The sequence below is a fragment of the Lithobates pipiens genome, unplaced genomic scaffold (genome assembly GCF_037356315.1).
Source record: "Lithobates pipiens isolate NorthernLeopardFrog02 unplaced genomic scaffold, aLitPip1_a1.2 Scaffold_25, whole genome shotgun sequence".
NCBI classification, from domain to species: Eukaryota; Metazoa; Chordata; class Amphibia; order Anura; family Ranidae; genus Lithobates; species Lithobates pipiens.
This window is the reverse complement of record NW_027507787.1, coordinates 99157063-99176075: the sequence shown is the minus strand read 5'-3', so window position 1 is coordinate 99176075 and position 19013 is coordinate 99157063. Positions and strand designations below refer to the sequence as shown.

General features: G+C 43.6%; 1 protein-coding gene across 1 annotated transcript in view; it reads right to left on the bottom strand.

The window, feature by feature from the left end:
- The window catches only part of CNPY3 (canopy FGF signaling regulator 3), a 37025-nt gene that overhangs the window by 9584 nt on the left and 8428 nt on the right, over nt 1-19013 (bottom strand). The window contains exons 2-4 of the mRNA XM_077454765.1: nt 18824-18923; nt 17209-17335; nt 7206-7302 (exon numbers count right to left, since the gene is read on the bottom strand). Of these exons, the coding sequence (XP_077310891.1) occupies nt 7206-7302; nt 17209-17335; nt 18824-18914 (315 nt within the window). The 5' untranslated portion in view covers nt 18915-18923. The remainder of the gene's footprint in view (nt 1-7205; nt 7303-17208; nt 17336-18823; nt 18924-19013) is intronic.

Here is a 19013-nt window from a genome sequence, read left to right as displayed (position 1 = left end):
CGGTGGTCTTCTTCCATCTTGGGGGGTCTTCTCGCTGGACTCCGCTATCTTCTACTAGCTCTTTTACTAGCGGGAGGAGCCCGGCTTTCTTCTTCTGACTTCGGGGGTCTTGTCCCCCTCTTTGGTTCTTCTTGCCGGGCCGCCACGCCTTCTTCTAGCTCTTTTACAAGCGGTGGCCCGGTCTTCTGTCGCCGCTGTCTCCTGGCCTACTGTTGTTCTCTTCTCGAGATGTTGCCTCGTCGCTGTCTCCGGTCACAATGCCCGGACACGCGCCGACTTATATAGGGACATCACCGGATTATGTCCCCGCCCATTATGATGTCACAGTCCAAGAGGATGCTGGGACTGTGACATCATAATGGGCGGGGACATCATCCGGTGATGTCCCTATATAAGTCGCCGCACATCGCGTGTACGGTCATTGTGACCCGAGACAGCGACGAGGCAACATCTCCAGAAGAAAAGAGAAGAACAGAAGGCCAGAAGACAGCGGCGACAGAAGATCGGGCCACCGCTTGTAAAAGAACTAGAAGAAGGCGCGGTGGCCCGGCAAGAAGAACCGAAGAGGGGGACAAGACCCCCGAAGTCGGAAGAAGAGGGCGGCGGCCAAGAAGAAAGCCGGGCTCCTCCGCTAGTAAAAGAGCAAGCAGAAGATACCGGAGGAGTCCGGCGAGAAGACCCCCCCCCCCCCAAGACGGAAGATGACCCCCGGAGCTGTGCAATAAACTATTTTAACCCTGTGTTGTGTTTCTTTTTTACATTTTTTTCCCCACAGGTGAATGGGTAGGGGTATAAATTTGGCGTGGAGTTCCCTCTCTCGAAGCTGATAATTCTGTGAGAGTCGCCTCCGTATAGACAGAGATCCGACTTGGAGGCGACTTCCATTGAAATCAATGGGTACCAGTCCCCTACAAGTCGGATACAAGTAGTACAGGAACCTTTTCTGAAGTTGGAGCGACTTCAGTAGTGTGCATTAAGACGGCTCTCATTCACTTACATTGATTTTTACATGTAGCGCAACTTGAGGTGACTAGGGGCGACCTGAAGTCAGATCCGAGTTGCCCCTGTGTGAACAGACCCTAATTGGGAGAGCCAAGCTTGTAAAAATGGTGTGGATGCCACAGCTGCTATTCCTTCTCCATAATTGCTCAGTATGGATTTCGCTTCGTCTTTTTTGTGCAAAAGATTCCCTTTTCAGGGGAATCAGACCCTATTTGGAAGTACAGACATCCTAGAAGATGGCTCTCCACACTGCAATTACCTAAATATAAGGGAGGTCCAGCGCCGTCTTAATGCTAGATTTTATTTTTCAGCATCCCAAATGCAACACTAGTATGGTTTGAATAACTTAAACTTGCAAGACCCCATTCCGAATGCTGTCCTGTCTCAATTCCCAGAAATTCCACCTGTCCAATTGATGGTGGCTCAATACTTTTATACCAAAATGTACTACATCTACATTCAACTTAATCCATTAAACGTGAGAAACAGTATGAAATCTCACAATGCACGAAGGCTATACACAGTATATCTTGATCTGGGATAATCCAGGGTTACCAGAGCTGAGTAAATTAGAGGGATTTGACTTGTGGAAAAAGGCTGGAAATAGATTCCTTTAGGCTTTATATGACAACGATATATCACCATGTAATAAATTCCCAGAATGTTACCAGCTGCCCAAAAAATTATTTTTAATACCTTCAATTACAACACGTTTTACAGTACCAAGTGTCTACCTACCAGTTCAAATATAATCCCTCTGTGGCTTTAACTAAGGCGACCTTCACTTCTGACACCATATTTTACTATTCAAACAGCAGCCACATACTGTTAATAGCCTACGGGCATGGCAACAGGATTTGGATTCTTTGAGTGACGAGGAGCGGATCCAGGCACTGGAACACTTGAAGGTCTGTTTATCCCCTTCGCAGCACCTGACTCAGCTATGCTTGGGGGAAAGTGACATCTCCACAGTGCCCAAGATATACACCGGCCTAAAGATCCCTCCTTCACATGTTATGGTGCGGTCCCCAATCGCCACCATTACTGTGAGGCTATTGTTTCGATCTTTAACACCATCTGTTCAACGTAGGCACTGGTAGATCCACAAATTGCCACCCTAGGAATGCCTGAAATTTTTCTTAGGTTGACATGCATTTATTGTGGCTATTGTGGCAGTGGTATGATATACTTAACTCTACTCTATGAGGAGAGGAGTTGACGTATAAACACAGAGGCTGCCCTAAGAAAAGCAAGTGCAAAAATCTGTTCGCTGTGGCTAGATTCAGTGAATCAACACACTTCTCTATACCTCAGGGGCTGGATGCCATGTGATAAAAGCTTACTTGCCTTTTTGCTAAGTGAGATACAACAAAACACAGTGTTGCAGTACCAAATGCTAATCTATTTGGAACTCTTCTCAGTCTGTATGGAGACAGACATTGTGAGTCATTTTTTGGAATCTGATGTTTTATGTACAGTATCTCACAAAAGTGAGTACAACGCTGACATTTTCATAAATACTTTATTATCTTTTCATGTGACAACACTGAATAAATGACACTTTGCTACAATGTAAAGTAGCGAGTGTACAGCTTGTATAAAGTGTAAATTTTCTGTCCCCTCAAAACAACAACACATAGCCATTAATGTCTAAACCGCAGGCAACAAAAGTGAGTACACCCCCTAAGTGAAAATGTCAAAATTGGGTCCAATTACCCATTTTCCCTCCCCGATGTCATGCGATTCATTAGTTTTACAAGGTCTCAGGTGTGAATGGGTAGCAGGTGTGTTAATTTTGGTGTTATCACTCTCACTCTTTCATACTGGTCACTAGAAGTTCAACATGGCACCTCATGGCAAAGAACTCTGAGGATCTAAAAAAAATAAAACAATGTTGCTCTGCATAAAGATGGCCTAGGCTATAAGAAGATTGGCAAGACCCTGAAACTGAGCAGCACTGTGGCCAAGACCATACAGCAGTTTAACAGGACAGGTTCCACTCAGAACAGGCCTCTCCATGGTCGATCAAAGAAGTTGAGTGCACGTGCTCAGCGTCATATCCAGATGCTACATTTGGGAAATAGACTTATGAGTGCTGCCAGCATTGCTGCAGAGGTTGAGGGGGGGTGGATCTGCCTGTCAGTGCTCAGACCATACGTCGCACACTGCATCAAATTTGTCTGCAGGGCTGTTGTCCCAGAAGGAAGCCTCTTCTAAAGATGATGCACAGGGAAGCCCACAAACAGTTTGCTGAAGACAAGCAGACCAAGGACATGGATTACTGGAACCATGTCCTGCGGTCTGAGGAGACCAAGATAAACTTATTTGGTTAAGATGGTGTCATGCGTGTGTGGCGGCAACCAGGTGAGGTGTACAAAGACAAGTGTGTCTTGCCTACAGTCAAGCATAGTGATTTGGAGTGTCATGGTTTGGGGCTGCATGAATGTTGCCGGCACTGGGGAGCTACAGTTCATTGAGGGAACCACGAATGCCAACATGTACTGTGACATACTGAAGTAGAGCATGACCCCCCTCCCTTCAGAGACTGGGCTGCAGGGCAGTATTCCAACATGAGAACAACCCAAAACACACCTCCATTACGACCGCTGCCTTGCTAAAGAAGCTGAGGGTAAAGGTGATAGACTGGCCAAGCATGTCTCCAGACCTAAACCCTATTGAGCATCTGTGGGGCATCCTTAAACGGAAGGTGGAGTAGTGCAAGGTCTCCGACATCCACCAGCTCTGTGATGTCGTCATGGAGGAGTGGAAGTGGACTCCAGTGGAAACCTGTGAAGCTCTGATGAACTCCATGATCAAGAGGGTTAAGGCAGTGCTGGAAAATAACGGTGGCCACACAAAATAGACACTTTGGCCCCAATTTGGACAATTTTACTTAGGGGTGTACTCACTTTTGTTGCCAGCGGTTTAGACATTAACAGCTGTGTGTTATTTTGAGGGGATAGCAAATTTAAACTGTTATACAAGCTGTACATTCACTACTTTACATTACTACTTGCAAAGTGTAATTTCTTCAGTGTTGTCACATGAAAAGATATAATAAAATATTTACAAAAATGTGAGGGATGTACTCACTTTTGTGAGAAACTGCATGTATTTTAGAGCTGCACGATTAATTGTTATTGCGATTTTTTTCCCGTTGAGATCTTGACAAAAGTATTTCCCAATTCTTTCTATGCAGAGAATTCTCTTTGAGCTGAATGACACAGCCTCAAAACAAACAAACAAAAAAAAAAAACGGCTGTCTGCCAAGTATCACAACATTTTTTGGCAGTGGAACTAAGGCTAAACATTGTAACAATTTGTCAAAGGAATAGACTTCGGTGTGTAAATGGAGGAAAGTTCAAGTTAAAATCAATTCTTTTTGCTAGAAAATTACTTAGAACCCCCAAACATACACATTTTTTTTGTTTGTTTTTTAGCAGAGACCCTAGAGAATAAAATGGTGGTTGTTGCAATATTTTATGTCACACTATTTATGCAGCTCTTTCAAATGTAATTTTTTTGGAAAAAAATTTTATTTTTTTTTTATATCCAGAAAGAACTTTATTCAGTAGTTCACGCATAAAGTCCAAATATCCATATTCAAAAATAAAAATACAAAACAGTAATACAGTGCCAAGTGGCCCGAGGACATAACTTATTTAAGAGCATTTGGATCCCCCTAACCCACCCCATCCAAAGCCTTATATTGTGGAAAAAATTACTTTAATGAATAAAAAAAAATAAAAAATAAAATTAACCAGTAAAGTTAGCCCAATTTTTTGTATAATCTGAAAATGTTTTCACCTGGAATCGTGCAGCTCCAATGTATTTGCACACAAAAAAAATATGATAGCCTGAGAAAGGAGCAAGCATGCTCCGAACACAAAGCCACCTCCTCTCACCCTGCACCCGGAAGTGACGCCATCTCCGATGGCCCCTGTGTTCCCTGTTCTCATAGGCTGCGAATACTGGAATCCACCTGCACTTCAGAGATACTGACGGTTACGAGAAAACCAACCCTGGATTTTGTTGCAGGATTACTATCATGCTCGTGTTTATTCTCCTCTTGTGAGTAGTTTCACTTTTGACTTATCTTTAAATGGTTTACCAATACTGCACTTGGAGGAGCCGTGTTTCTTTTCCTAATGTATTTGCACGTTCAGGGAGCTTTATATTTTCCTGTAAAAAAATTTATTTTTCTTTTACTGTATTATTTATAAACAATGTGATATGGGCATTATTTGTTTTAAAATATATTTGTATGTAGTAATGAATGAGTTGTTTTTTTATTGCTCTGCTTTTTGTTTTCTTTTTTCATGGTTGTTGAAAAATGTTCAATAAAAATGACCTGTTTAAAAAAAATATATAAGGCTGCCACAAAGAAAACCGAGATCCAACATCAGTATGGTGCGTTCTAATAACATTTTCAAACAACTGGAAAAAAAAAGTCACTGCTTACAAAATGGTTTCCAAGAAATGTAATAATTGACCTAGAAGCATATAGTGTTGTAACCCTAAAATGGCAAGTTTTTTTAGGACTACAGAACACCTCTCACTCCATAACATTCAGTAATCCACAGGTAGAGCTGCAAAGAACTTTAAGTCCTCATGCCCAGGGATGTTTTTACAGCCACTTTTTTGAACGTTTTTTGTAGCTTAAAAATGCCTCTCCACGTTAGCCTCATGCCCACCGTGGCGTTTTTGAGCTGTAAGTGGCAAAGGCGTTTTTAAGCTACAAAAAAAACCCCAGGACCAGTGCGTTCTGACGCTCCAGCGCTAGAGCTGTAAAAAATGCCAGACGCTGGAAAAAGGTGTTAAACATAATTTAACTGGGCTTAACTCTGTATACACAGCGTTATGCACCATCCCGCATTTCTCTCTCTATTCATCGGCTGAAGACATCACAAGGGGTGTGTCCTCTAACTACATCATCAGGTGGCCCCTCCCCATGCCAATATAAGTCATTGTACACGGACCCAGCATTAAACCGGGAGATCGCGTCCAAATCAACATCGGAAGAATAGAGGGAGAAGACCTATACCATACTTATGACCGAGACAGAAAAATGCGGCTGAAAGCTAGCATGGCTAACCGGGTAATGACGCCAATGCAAAAAAAAAAAATCATTTTTTTAACGCCGCTTTTTTCCTGGCATCTGTACTAGCTTTGCAGCTTGTTTTTTTAAGATGTCCATGGGCATGTAGTCTAACCATTAAAGATGCAGCAAAGAGCACATAAAGGTATCAGTCCCCTGGATTTATGTGAAGATCAACAGGTATTTATACCCATTATCATTCAGATATAACAAAACACTTTCAACTGGAAAAAAAAAAAAAGGGACGTTCGTTGCTAGGGTGTACATACACTCTAAATTGAAATTCAAAATGTAAAAAAAAAAAAAAAAAAAAATGTAAACCACCCAGAGAACATTAATACATGGCAAAATGTCTTAAGGAGAGGGCAGAAATTGGAAATGTTAAAATCAGGAGTATAAACTTCTGCAGTACTGTATTGTACCTTTGGCCTTAATAGCAGTTACACATTTAATAAGAATGTGGCTGCAGAGCTTGGAAAAAAAAAAAAAAAAAATCTATAGAATGTACACACTTGTAATTCTAGACAAGCAGACTGATGCTCCTCTTCATCTGCAATGCCTATACAAATGAATAAAATAGCTATGGTAACCTGGGAACCTTCAGATTCTGCTGCAACCCATGTTGGCTGTCTACAGACAGCCGACAGCAATCTACTGAAAATTTCCACTGATGGAAAAGACCATTGGAGTCTTTTACACAATTATTGCAGTCCAATATTCAAAAGCCCTACGAATATATTTGGAGGATATTGAAAATACATACATACATTTTGTCACTTTTTTTTTTTTTAAAACACAGATACTTTTAAAGCAGAACTATACTCACCTCCTCTGCGTCGCTGTGATGTCCTGGCTCTCCCAGCCGCTGACATCTTCAGCCCAGGGGCTTTTGGCAATCGATCCCTGGCTGTTTTCATTGACTGGGCCAAGATGACGTAATTTCCGCACATAACGCGGGAGTTCCATCATCTGTCATCAGTGCGGACAGACAGGTAAGCGACTTTAATGCAGAAGAGACATAGCCTGTTCGCAGGTTTTGTTTTTTGTTTTTAAAGCACTAAAGTTCCACGTTAACAAAAAGGGAAGACTTTGTGCACTAAAATACCTTAGCAAAGCGATTGCTGCCAGTCCGCTCTTTGTGAAGGTTGTACTCCAACAGTCTTTGACAGAGACCTTCTGTGACGTCGATCAGACGGATATCTCTGCAAACAAGATAAACAGATTCCCGTTACTTTTGCTGTCAGAGAGGGAAGACTTGGATAACAGAAATCTGTACAGAGAATATTGTGCTGGGGTCATTCTGCAGCCAAACACCGATAAAATGAAAATTAGGTCAAAACAGCATAAAAAATAAAAAAATAAAAAATTAAATGCAGAATGGTTAAAAGCAACTTACAATAGAAGAAAAGGCCCTTCTCAATAACTAGTGCTCCAAGGATGACAATGCCACTTTATCTGTACTGTATGTTGCTTAGAACAGTTTCTGCTGTACTATTACATATATACTAAAGAATTACCAGAAGAAAGCCCAAGCCAGATCCCATTAAGCACTTTGAATGCAACACCTCATGTGCAGAGCAGGGTGAGACCGTATATTATTGGATTTTAAATAGTAAAGAAACATATTTTTAAAGGGTTTACATAACTATACCTGCAAAAGGAGTCACCCTGAAGTCATCTAGCAGGACTTAAAAGTTAGAAAAAAAGCCACTTTAAAGTGGTTGAAAACCCTTACATCAACCCAGCAAAATCACAGAGATGAAACAAATCCTCCTACATAAAAGTTGTACCTGTTTAATGGAGGTCTTCTGTTCTCTTTTTTAAAAAACTTGCCTGAGCCATCAGAACAAAGGGGGCAGAGAGCTGAAATTAAACTCTTCAGAGCTCAGTGAGGAGAGCTCCGAGAGCTGATTGGAGGGAAGAGATACACCCCTCTGAAAAACAGCACACAAGAACAGAGCTGAGGCTGTGAATCAGCTGGAGGTTCCATCCCAGTCAAATTGTTGCTCTTGGTGTCAGGAAAACTTGGAAGTGACACGCTGATAGAGGAATGAAGCAGCAGACAGAAATGACACTAGGGCTCCTAATTGAGACAAGTACACACCATAGAAGGATATGCTTTGTTCATATTTCTGGATGTTTACAACCACTTTAATTAGTTCTGACTGCAAATGCATGCAAAGGAAAGGGGGCATAACTCAACGCACACAGAGCTTGCACAACCACTGTCAACCAGAATCATCTGCAGTCTTCCCTCTAATCTTGGAGCCCAGTGCCTTCTCTGATGTCAACTGTACTAAAAATATTTTATTGTACTGAAAGTAAAGACTGAGCCCAGCGATCAGCTGCTCATGCTTTGTCCAAGAGACTATAGTAGTAACTGGCATATGTTATGCACCCCTCTCCAGTGCGCTAATACTGTAGTCTCTCACCCCTGACTAGCTGGTGGCTGGGCTCAGTCTCCCCTTTCAGTACAATGACATTTTTTTTTATTTTTTTTTATTTATTTTTTCTTCTTACTGAAAAAATAAGGTCAAGGGAGAAGAAGAGTTATGGGGCTACATAAGGAAGATGGGATGGTGGCTTCAGTGTCTGCTGTAAGTCATAATTTGGGCTTTAATGAGTTACAGCACAGCACAGCCAACAAAACAATGCAATTTCTGCAAGGATCTGAACAGGACCAAGAGCTAGTATGTGCCCTGAGTGGCCTTGGGGGATTCGACAATCATTTTCAACTTCTGCCAATACTTCAAGGTTGCCATACAATGGTTGAATGTGCAGATACATTCTGACCACCAGACAACAGCCAGAATGACAGAAAATCAATTAACATCTATGGCCACCTATAGAGCTGGACTTTAACCACTTCAATACAGGGCACTTTCGCCCCCTTCCTTCCCAGACAAATTTTCAGCTTTCATCACTCTCGCGCTTTCAGTGACAATTGCGCGGTCATGCTACACTGTACCCAAATGAAATTTTTATCGTTTTGTTCGCACAAATAGAGCTTTATTTTGGTGTTATTTATTCACGACTGTTTTTTTTTTGCGATATAAGCGCAAAAAAAGCGGAAATTTGGAAAAAAAAACAAACAATATTTTCCTTTTTCTATTTTAAAAGAAATCCAATAAAATCAAATTTTGTCATAAATTTAAGCCAAAATGTATTCTGCTACATGTTTTTGGTAAAAAAAATTCCGTTAAGTGTATAATAATTGGTTTGTGTGATCACGGACATATGTACGCAAATGATCATGTACATATGTGTGCAGGTGATCACGTACATATGTGTGCAGATAATCATTGGGACATGTGATTTTAGTGGGACATATGTGGGGACATGTTTTTATTATTAGGGGACATGTGTGTTTTGGGGACACGTGTGGGGACATTGTGTTTATACTGTGTGGTGTGTTGTGTGTTGAGTGTTTACACTAGACTGATGATCAGTGAGTAAAAAGCAGCTCATACTCACTGATCATCAGCCGGCTGCAGCGATCTGCTCTCCTCTCCTCAGCGATGACTTCTGTGTGAGGAGAGGAGGAGCCGATTGCCTAGCAACTGGCTGTTTGTTTACATCACATGACAGCCGTGATTGGACACGGCCATCATGTGATCAGGAGGACCAATCACAAAACCCCTTCTGCCGATCTGAGATGCGCCGTGTCCGGGTGACACGAGCACATCGGGATCTCGCCGCTGCGCGGGCACGCACGCGATCCCGCTCTGAAGGGCATTCCTGAACGTCCTATCAGAAGTAGATGGCTCGAGGTTAGACTGTGGCTGTTGGGAGGGGATGGGAGGAGCCGCTGACACGTAGCAGCCGCCGGAGCGGCGTGCGTCCTCTTCCCTCGTCGTCCCCGCCTCCCGCCTTCCGTGTCGACCGCACCGCCCGCCTGCCATCAGCTGTTCGCCTGTACGAGACAGAGCGGACGCCCCAGGTGAAGACAGCACAGAGAGAGCGAGCAGAGCGAGCGTTCCCTTGTGAAGCAGGGACACAGCGGTAGGACGGCAGCAATGTGCGGAGCCCTGTGCCCCCCCCCCTCTCCACTGAGCCGACCTGACTCCACGGACATCTTTACCCCCCCTCACGCGCAGGTAAGGTCTCGGATCAGATAACAGTGACAGAGCAGAGGAGCAGCGGAGCGGTGAGGTGAGCAAGTAATCTGGATGAAAGAAGGGGGAATGGACAGTTGATCTCTTATATATCGCTACACACTAAAACTGACTGAAAGTACCGATGAAAATGGCTTCTTTTTTTTTTAAAGTGATAAGGCGAATAGTTATAACCCTCCTAATGAATGCTATCAGTGTGACGCTCACTACCAGACCACTGGATTGCTATTAATCTTGTCTGATCAGTTGGATATAAACCCTGTAGGACGAGAAGTTGTGTGAGGTGGATGGATATATGAAGGGCAGACAAACAGCCATGCAGTGTGGAGTTTTCTCTCTCTTTTGCATACATTTCTCATACAGAGGCATAAAGTAGTGAGGACGGTTAGCGCTCGCTTGCGACTATCTTCCCCCTTGCCTACTCGACAGTGGACCGGCAGGCAGACACAGGTGGTAAATGCTGGTATTGACGCGGGAACTGAACTACGCCATATACCTGTGACAAAAAGGGAAGCCCACTGCCCATCTGCTGTCGCCTGTTGGCAGACTGGCATAAGGGGGAAGAACTACATCATTGTGCGCCCCCCACTTCGTGAAAGAAGGAACGGGGAAGGGGAAGAAAGGAAAAAAAAAAAAAAAAACTCCCACGCAAAATAATTCTCTTCAGCACCTCTCCCTAATTGATTGATAGAAGTGCCCCGCTCCTAGAAAGTGATGTAAGCAACCGGTACCCCACAAAGAGTTACAGGAAAAGGAAAAGGACCTTGGCCCTGAAAAAGGCCTTGAGTCTCTGGAGCTGACCCACTACAAAAGGAGTATGCGGGGGAAAATGAATAAAAGGGGAGGGGGCGGGACCTACTAGTCCTGGGGGGATACAACGATATCTGGTGGGGGAAACAAGTACGACGGAAAACAGCCAGGAAACCCCCAGCCAGAAGACACTAAGAAAATCAGGCGCGGGCATCAGTAAAACTATGGAGATGGGAGAGGGGCGGGGAGCGGAAAAACCTAAGGACTTATGCTCAACTCGCACTAGGATGGGGGGGGTTAGCTCCCGAGAAGAAGATAAGGTCAAAAGAAGGGAAGAACTGGGGAGAAAAGGAGAGGCCCCTCCCCAACCCGAAACTCAACCTGAAACTCAATTTGACATAGAAGGAGACCCAGTGCTGGCGGAGCCACAAGCGACCTTGGGCATGTTGAAAGAGATATTTACAGAGGCATTGACTAAAGTAGAAACTTCACTTAAATCCGATATAGCTGGGATAAGGGCGGACATTGGTCTAGTACTAGGCAGGGTCGAGGAAATGGAGGAAAGAATGAATGGGTATGAACAGAAACTGAGGGACCTAAGCGAACAAGTGAAATCAGCCCAAAAAATAAATAGGACAATCCTATATAAAATCGAGGATCAGGAAAACCGCGGAAGAAGGAAAAACTTAAGGATAAAAGGTTTGGAAGAAAAATTTAAAAATGAAGAACTTCCTAAAGTGATGCGGGACCTGTTTAATCCTATCCTAGGAAGAGCGGAGGATGAAATACTAAAAATAGATAGAGTGCACCGAGTCTTGGGTTATCGGCCCCAAGCCACAGGAGAACCAAGAGATGTAATAATCAGATTTCATTTCTATGAGGAAAAGGCGCTAGTACTGGGGAATATCCGAAGGAAGGACAAGATTATGTTCCAGGAATCGGAGATACAGATATTCTCAGATCTGGCGGGGGAAACATTGAGGAGAAGAAGGCTCCTTAAACCCCTGACAGATCTGATGAGGTCATTAAACGTTCCCTATCAATGGGGATTTCCAGCATGTCTTAGGGGAAGGAGAGACGGCCGCACTGCAGTATTAAGGTTTCCAGAGGACTTAACGGACTTTTGTAATAGGCTAGAAATCCCTCCACCACCAATTCCAGGATGGGAGGAGGGGGGGGGGGAACAACGGAAATAGTGGGGCTATGCAGTGGTCCAGGGTCGGGGATAGGGGGGGGAGAGACGGGGTATAATTACCATCATTGGGGAGCGGGGGGTGGGGGCGGGAGGTGGGGGGGGAGGGCGCGGGTGCTTCGATAGGCTGTGATTGAGGCGGCCCTCCCAAAGAAAGCTAGGCGGGCAAAAAGGTGACCTACGGGTCACCGGGACACCTATGCGAGGAACAAAAATGGAATTTGTTCACTCCTCTGAAGGGAGGAGGGGGGGAGGGGGATGGGGGAGGGTTAGGGAGGGAGGGGGTTGGGTAGCGGGTGGGAGGAAGGGGGGGGTGGGATGGGGGGGCAATCTCTCTCTCAAATAGGGGACATGTACTCTCTCTCGCGCTCTCTCGTCTCCCCCTCCTCTCGCTCCCCGCGTCGACCCCCGGCGGGGGGGGGCCTTTGCCCCCCCCCGGCGGGGGGCGGGGGGTGGGGGGAGGGGAGGAGGATGAGTGAGATATGACAAGGTTGAATTTGATAACATACAATGTGAGGGGTATAAGCACTCCCCAAAAAAAGTTTAGAGTAAACAAGGAGCTAGAATTATATGGGGCGAATGTGATCTGTCTGCAGGAAACGCATATGTCACACGAGACCAGAGGGGGACTGACATCTTGGAAGTTCCCTACATGGTTCTATGGCGACTCTACTACATGCTACGCGAGGGGGGTAGCAATAGGATTCGAGAGGAGTGTCAGGTTTGAAGTTGAGAAACAAATGGCCGATCCGGAAGGGAGATTTTTGTTCATAAGGGGAAGAATCTTGGATGGAGTATACACTTTTGCGAACATATATGCCCCAAATAGGGACCCAGATAAATTCCTAAGGAAGGCCCTGGATTTATTGGCAGAGTTCAGAAAAGGTAAATTGATAGTGGCGGGGGATCTGAATATGTGCCTCGACCCTCGGGTGGACTCTTCTGCGGGGTCCCCCCGATGGTCGGGGCCTAGATATAAAAAGATAAAGGCTACGCTTTTAGAATTTCAGCTGGTCGACGCTTGGAGGATTAAACATCCAAATAGCAGAGACTATACCTTCTACTCATCGGTGCATGGGACATTTACACGAATCGACTATGTACTGATTGAACATCAAATGCTCCCAGCACTCAAAGATATAGTAATAAAACCTATCTCCCTATCTGACCATGCCCCAGTTATGGTACAGCTGGAGCTAGCAACAGACCAGGCCAAAAGAGAGACATGGAGATTAAATGAAGCGCTAATTCAGGACCTAGAGACTAGAAGTAGGATTGAAACAGAGCTGGAAGAGTTCTTTATAAGAAATGACTCCCCAGAGGTTACGAGGGGTACGATATGGGAGACCCACAAAGCATTTATAAGAGGAATTTTAATAAGCATCGGGACAGGGAAAAAGAGGGAAACAGGGAAAAGGTTACAAGAGTTAAATAAGGAGATTTGGGAATTGGAGCAACGAACAAGACCAAAGGGGATCCCAGAGAGAGTAGAACTAAAAGATAAGAAGCTAGAATTAGAAGGACTCATGGAGAAGGAAAGGGTGCGAGTCAATCACTGGGCAGAGAGTATAAGATACCAGGAGGGGAATAAATCTGGGAAATGGTTAGCAAGAGTAGTGCGGGAGAGAAGAAATGTCTCCTTCATATCAAAAATAAAAAATGAAAAGGGGGAAATGAAGCATTCCACTCCCGAAATTGCAGCGGTCTTCCATGGTTATTATAGCCAGCCATATAAGGTAGGACAGGGAAAGGAGAAAAGCAGGAATAAAAAAGATACTATCGAGTACCTAACAGGAATAGAGTTCCCTACAGTTCCAGAGGATGAGTTAGAGAGGTTAGACGCCCCGGTAACGGTAGACGAGGTGGTGCGGGCAATAAGGGGGATGGCAATCGGGAAGAGTCCAGGCCCGGATGGGTTTCCAATCCTTTATTATAAAAAGTTTGAAAAAATATTGGCGCCCAAACTATGCGAGTATATGAACGCAGTCGCAGAAGGGGAAGAACTCAGGGAAGAAGCATTGATGGCTTACATAACTTTGATATTAAAGGAGGGGAAGGACCCAACAACCCCGGGGAGTTATAGACCGATCTCTCTTCTGAATACGGATGTGAAGATATTTTCAAAAGTAATAGCAGAAAGGCTAAAACCATTACTACCCCAATGGGTCCATAGCGATCAAACGGGGTTTGTCATGGGAAGGGAGGGTAGAGATAACTGCCTTAAAACCCTCATGTTGATCCACGGAGTGGAAAGCAGCGGATCCCCAGTCGCCCTGTTATCAGTGGACGCTGAAAAAGCATTTGACAGGGTCGACTGGGGCTTCATGTTCGAGACCTTAGGGCATCTGGGATTAAAAGAAAAAACATTGCGATGGATAAAAGCATTTTACTCCCACCCGACGGCAAAAATAAAAATTAACGGTAACCTTTCCCCAGTAGTAAAGCTATATAATGGAACCAGACAGGGGTGTCCTTTGTCCCCAATGCTGTTTGTTCTGGCCTTGGAACCCTTGTTGGTCTCGATTAGGAAAAATGAAGATATAAGGGGAGTGAGAATTGGTAGAGAAGAGTATAAGGTGTCTGCGTATGCAGATGACATATTATTTTATGCCTCAGAACTCAGGGTGACTCTCCCAAATATAATTAAGGAGATCCATAGATATGGGAGGTTGACAAATTTTAAGATCAACATATCAAAAACCGAAATTCTGAACATAACAGTACCTAAAAAAGAACAAGAGGAACTCCAGAGCTCTTTCCCCTTCATTTGGTGTAGGGAGGAGCTGAGTTATCTGGGGGTAAGAATTACGCCCACATTGTCATCTGTATACGCGGCCAATTATACATATATATTAAATAAGGTTAAAGAATGTTTTAAAAGTATGAGATATAAACCCTTGTCATTAATAGGGAGAGTAAATGCGTTAAAAATGTTCATTTTGCCAAAATTGACATATATGTTCCAAATGATCCCAATAAAAGTTCCGCAGGAGTTCTTCACGAAACTTAAAACTCTAACTTTAAAATACATATGGGGACGTAGGAATCCCAGGATCTCTTATGTGACTCTGGAAAGGGGGAAAGTAGGAGGAGGATTAGCAGCCCCAAACTTTAGAAGATACTATCAGGCAGCAGTAATCTCACGAGTGGTGGATTGGGTGTATGATAAAGGGGATAAAGGGTGGGTAAATATAGAGAAAATACAAAGTGGAGTTAATCTAGGAAAGAGGATCTGGATACCAAGGGATTTTCGCGATTTGGGGAGGAGCACTAATCCACTAACTACTAATTTGTTTAAAACATGGGATAAAGTGGGCGAATCAAATCACTGGCAGTACAACTCACCTTTAATTTCTTTATTAGACACAAGTTTTTTTAAACCAGGGAAGGAGGAATTTGTTTACTTCACTAGATGGGCAAAAAAAGATGATATTTTACTGAAAGATGTGATGAACGGGGACAGATTTTGCACTTTAGGAGAAATAAGACAAAGATGGGGAAGTAGGAATTTAGATAGCTGGAGATATGCACAAATTAAACACTTTGTTCAGACTTTGCCTAAGCCACTCCGAGGGACAGGAGATCTCAGACCAATGGAGAGAATGCTCTCGGACTCGAGCTGCAAGAAAAAAAGTATGTCCAAAATCTATAAAATCTTACAGGAGGAAGAGGACCCAGGGGAACCACTATACCTGAAAAAATGGGAAGAAGAGTTGGGCACCGTGGGGGATAAGGAACGTAGAAAGAAGATCTTAAGAATAGCAGGTACAATATCTAGGGACAATATGTCATTAGAAATGTCATTTAAATTAATGGCAAGATGGTATGTTGTCCCACAAAGAGCCCATAAGAGGAGAGCAGGTATATCAGCACTATGCTGGCGGGGCTGCGATAAGGTGGGAACCTTTGCACACATATGGTGGGAGTGTGGAAAGATTGGCCCATTCTGGGAGAAAATTATAGAAAATATTTTCCGAATAACAGGGGAAGAGGTAAAGAAGGAACCATGGACATGCCTGTTTCACGACACTGACAAAACACTGGGGGAATATAAAAACTCATTGACCCCCCACTTACTGATTGCAGCAAAAAGCCTGATCCCAAAGAGATGGGGCACTCCCGAACCCCCATCTATGAGGGAATGGTTAGGCAAAATAGAGTGGGTAAGATAAATGGAGGAATCAATATCTAGAAGAGGGGACCAAGTGGAATCCTACCTCAGTAAGTGGGAAAAATGGCTGGAGTATAAGAAAACAAGGGAATATCTCAGAATGAGTGGATCCGAGGGGAAATGAGGGGGGGAGCGCGGGGGAGAGTTGGAGAGAGAGAGAGGGGAGGGAGGGAGCGGGTCTGGGAGGGGGGCCGGGGATAGATACGAAAATGGAATGGGTAGTATATTTTTTTTTTTGTAATATACTTCTTCTTTGAAACCTTAATAAAATAAACAAAGAATTAAACAGAGGAAGTGTTAAAAAAAAAAATAAAAAAAAATAAAAAATAAAAAGGGGTCTGCATGTGATGTGAAAATAGCACTGCCAATAGGCAAAATGGTGGCGATAAGAAGAAGGAACTAAGGTAACAAGGGCGCAAAGTTGGCCACAATTTGATGAAGAGAGACCATGACGTGCTGTATACTGATGCAAAAAAATAAACAAAAAAAAATAAAAAATAAAAAAAAAGAAGTAGATGGCTCCCACCCGGCCGTATATGTGCATTGGCCGGGTGGGAAGTGGTTAAAGCCATCCTGGGCTCCAATAATCTAAGCTACTTGTTTCACCTACAAATGAATGCTAAACAAAGCTGTGAAATGGATGCACCTTTTCTTAACAAAATGCAACATTGGTCACATGGTAACTACTGAAGTTCTTTGGGGACTTGGAGAACTGACTTTCTGGAAGAGACAGCCAATCAGCACACTCCTTCCATTCAAAAGAAGCCAGACAATCAATGTCAGAGCATTAGTCATGTCGTTGCAGCAATCTGGAATCCCGTTTTCCCACAACAGACCAATTTAGGATTTATTTCAAATATGGATTATAAGAGGAACTTACGAGTCTGTGTATTTGATCTTTTTCTTATTTCTGTTATCTATAAATCCATATTGGGTATCAATCACTTCATGTGTCCGAGATGTCTCATCAAAAGAGGATTTCAGTTCTACAGCAACATACTTGCAAACTGCAATAGAAAACATCAGGTGTTGAGTCATACTGTGAATGTTACAGTCCATAAAAGAGAGGATGGTTCTATTCAATATCTTGCGCCGTCACAGTAAACATTCGTTTTACGTGAAAGGAAGAGAGCGATGTGTCTTTGAGATCAGTCCAGACATAATTTGTATTATTTGTCATGACAAAGGTTTTCTTAAAGTGCACCTGTTCCCAGACTTAAATTATGATTTTAAAAGCTAAACCACACAAAGACTTGCATTTTGTCCCGGATTTTTTTTTTAACCTTTGCTGACATTTATACTGAAATAGCATTTCTATCATTGTTTTCAAAATTCTGAATGTATTGGGCTACTCGTACAAGGAAGCCGATACATTCTGACTAGAAGACTTAAAGTGATTGTAAAGTCTTGTTTTATTTTGCCTATAGAATCAAACATGTTACACTTACCTGCTCTGTTGCAGTGGACAGAGAAGCCCAGATCCTCCTCTTCTCGGGTCCCTGGCTGGAGCTCCTGGTCCCCCTCTCCTGCCACGTGCCCCCACAGCAAGCAGCTTGCTATGGGGTCACTCAAGCTGAGTCATAGCTCCCTGTATCCATTCAGACACGGAGACTTGACCTGGTCCCACCCCCTCTCCCCTGATTGGCTAGCTGACTGATTGAGAGGAGCGGCAGCCAATGGTGCTGCTGCTGTGTCTCAGCCAAATAGGTGGGAGAATCTCGGACAGTAGAGGGACAGTAGAGGGACAGTAGAGGGACAGAGAGGGACCCCAGGTATGTGTTAGGAGGCTGCCACATACAGAAGACTTTTTATTTAAATGCATACAATGCATTAAGATATAAAAAAAAAAAAAAAAAAAAAAAAAAAAAAAAAAAACCTTCTGCCTATAATGAACTACTACAGCTCTCACCACGCCACGGTAGTTCACTGAAAACTACAAGCTGGCAGCCGCAAAGGCTGCTGGACCTTGTAGTTTTCCATTTTCAAAAGATGGCCGTGTCTTTTTTCGAATTGTGGCAGCACACACAGGGATGAGATCCCTGGTCTGCTGTCACAGCGGGGATCAGGGGCCACTGCATTCAAAACATGTTACACCCTGAATATGGGTACTTATCCTTTAGGCTGGCCAACGATGGCTCGAATCTCGGCAATTCGACCCATCTATGGGTAGGCCAATTGTACCCAAATCAATCAACTTGGGTACAACCAGCATGTCTGATTTCTATCATGAGATTATGGCCTCTAGCAATGACTGTTGATGGGGGAAACCAAGCAATTTTCTTTCCTGCTACCTGTGGTGACAAGAAAGAAAATCGCATCATCTATGGTTTGCCTTACTGACCTAGGCTTAACTGCTAGATAGAAGATTTTTTTTCTTCTTGTGGTGGCTGATAATGGCTAAAAACAGGTCAGTTATGATAAAAGCTACAACGCTGCCAGTTCTAATCTGAGAATTCAGTATACTAACATTTTGCATTTATCACAGGCATGCATACCTTCACATTTACTGGGTAAATGGACCCAATCAGTATCTACTGCACCACCCAGTCCAACTTGTAACGGAAGCAGAACAAGCAGGAACCACATGTTTGAAGGCTGCAAGAAAGCAAGGCAGTACAGAAAATCGAATTAGTAATCAGGTATAAACACACATAGGTTGGACTTGATGGACTTTTTGACCTCACC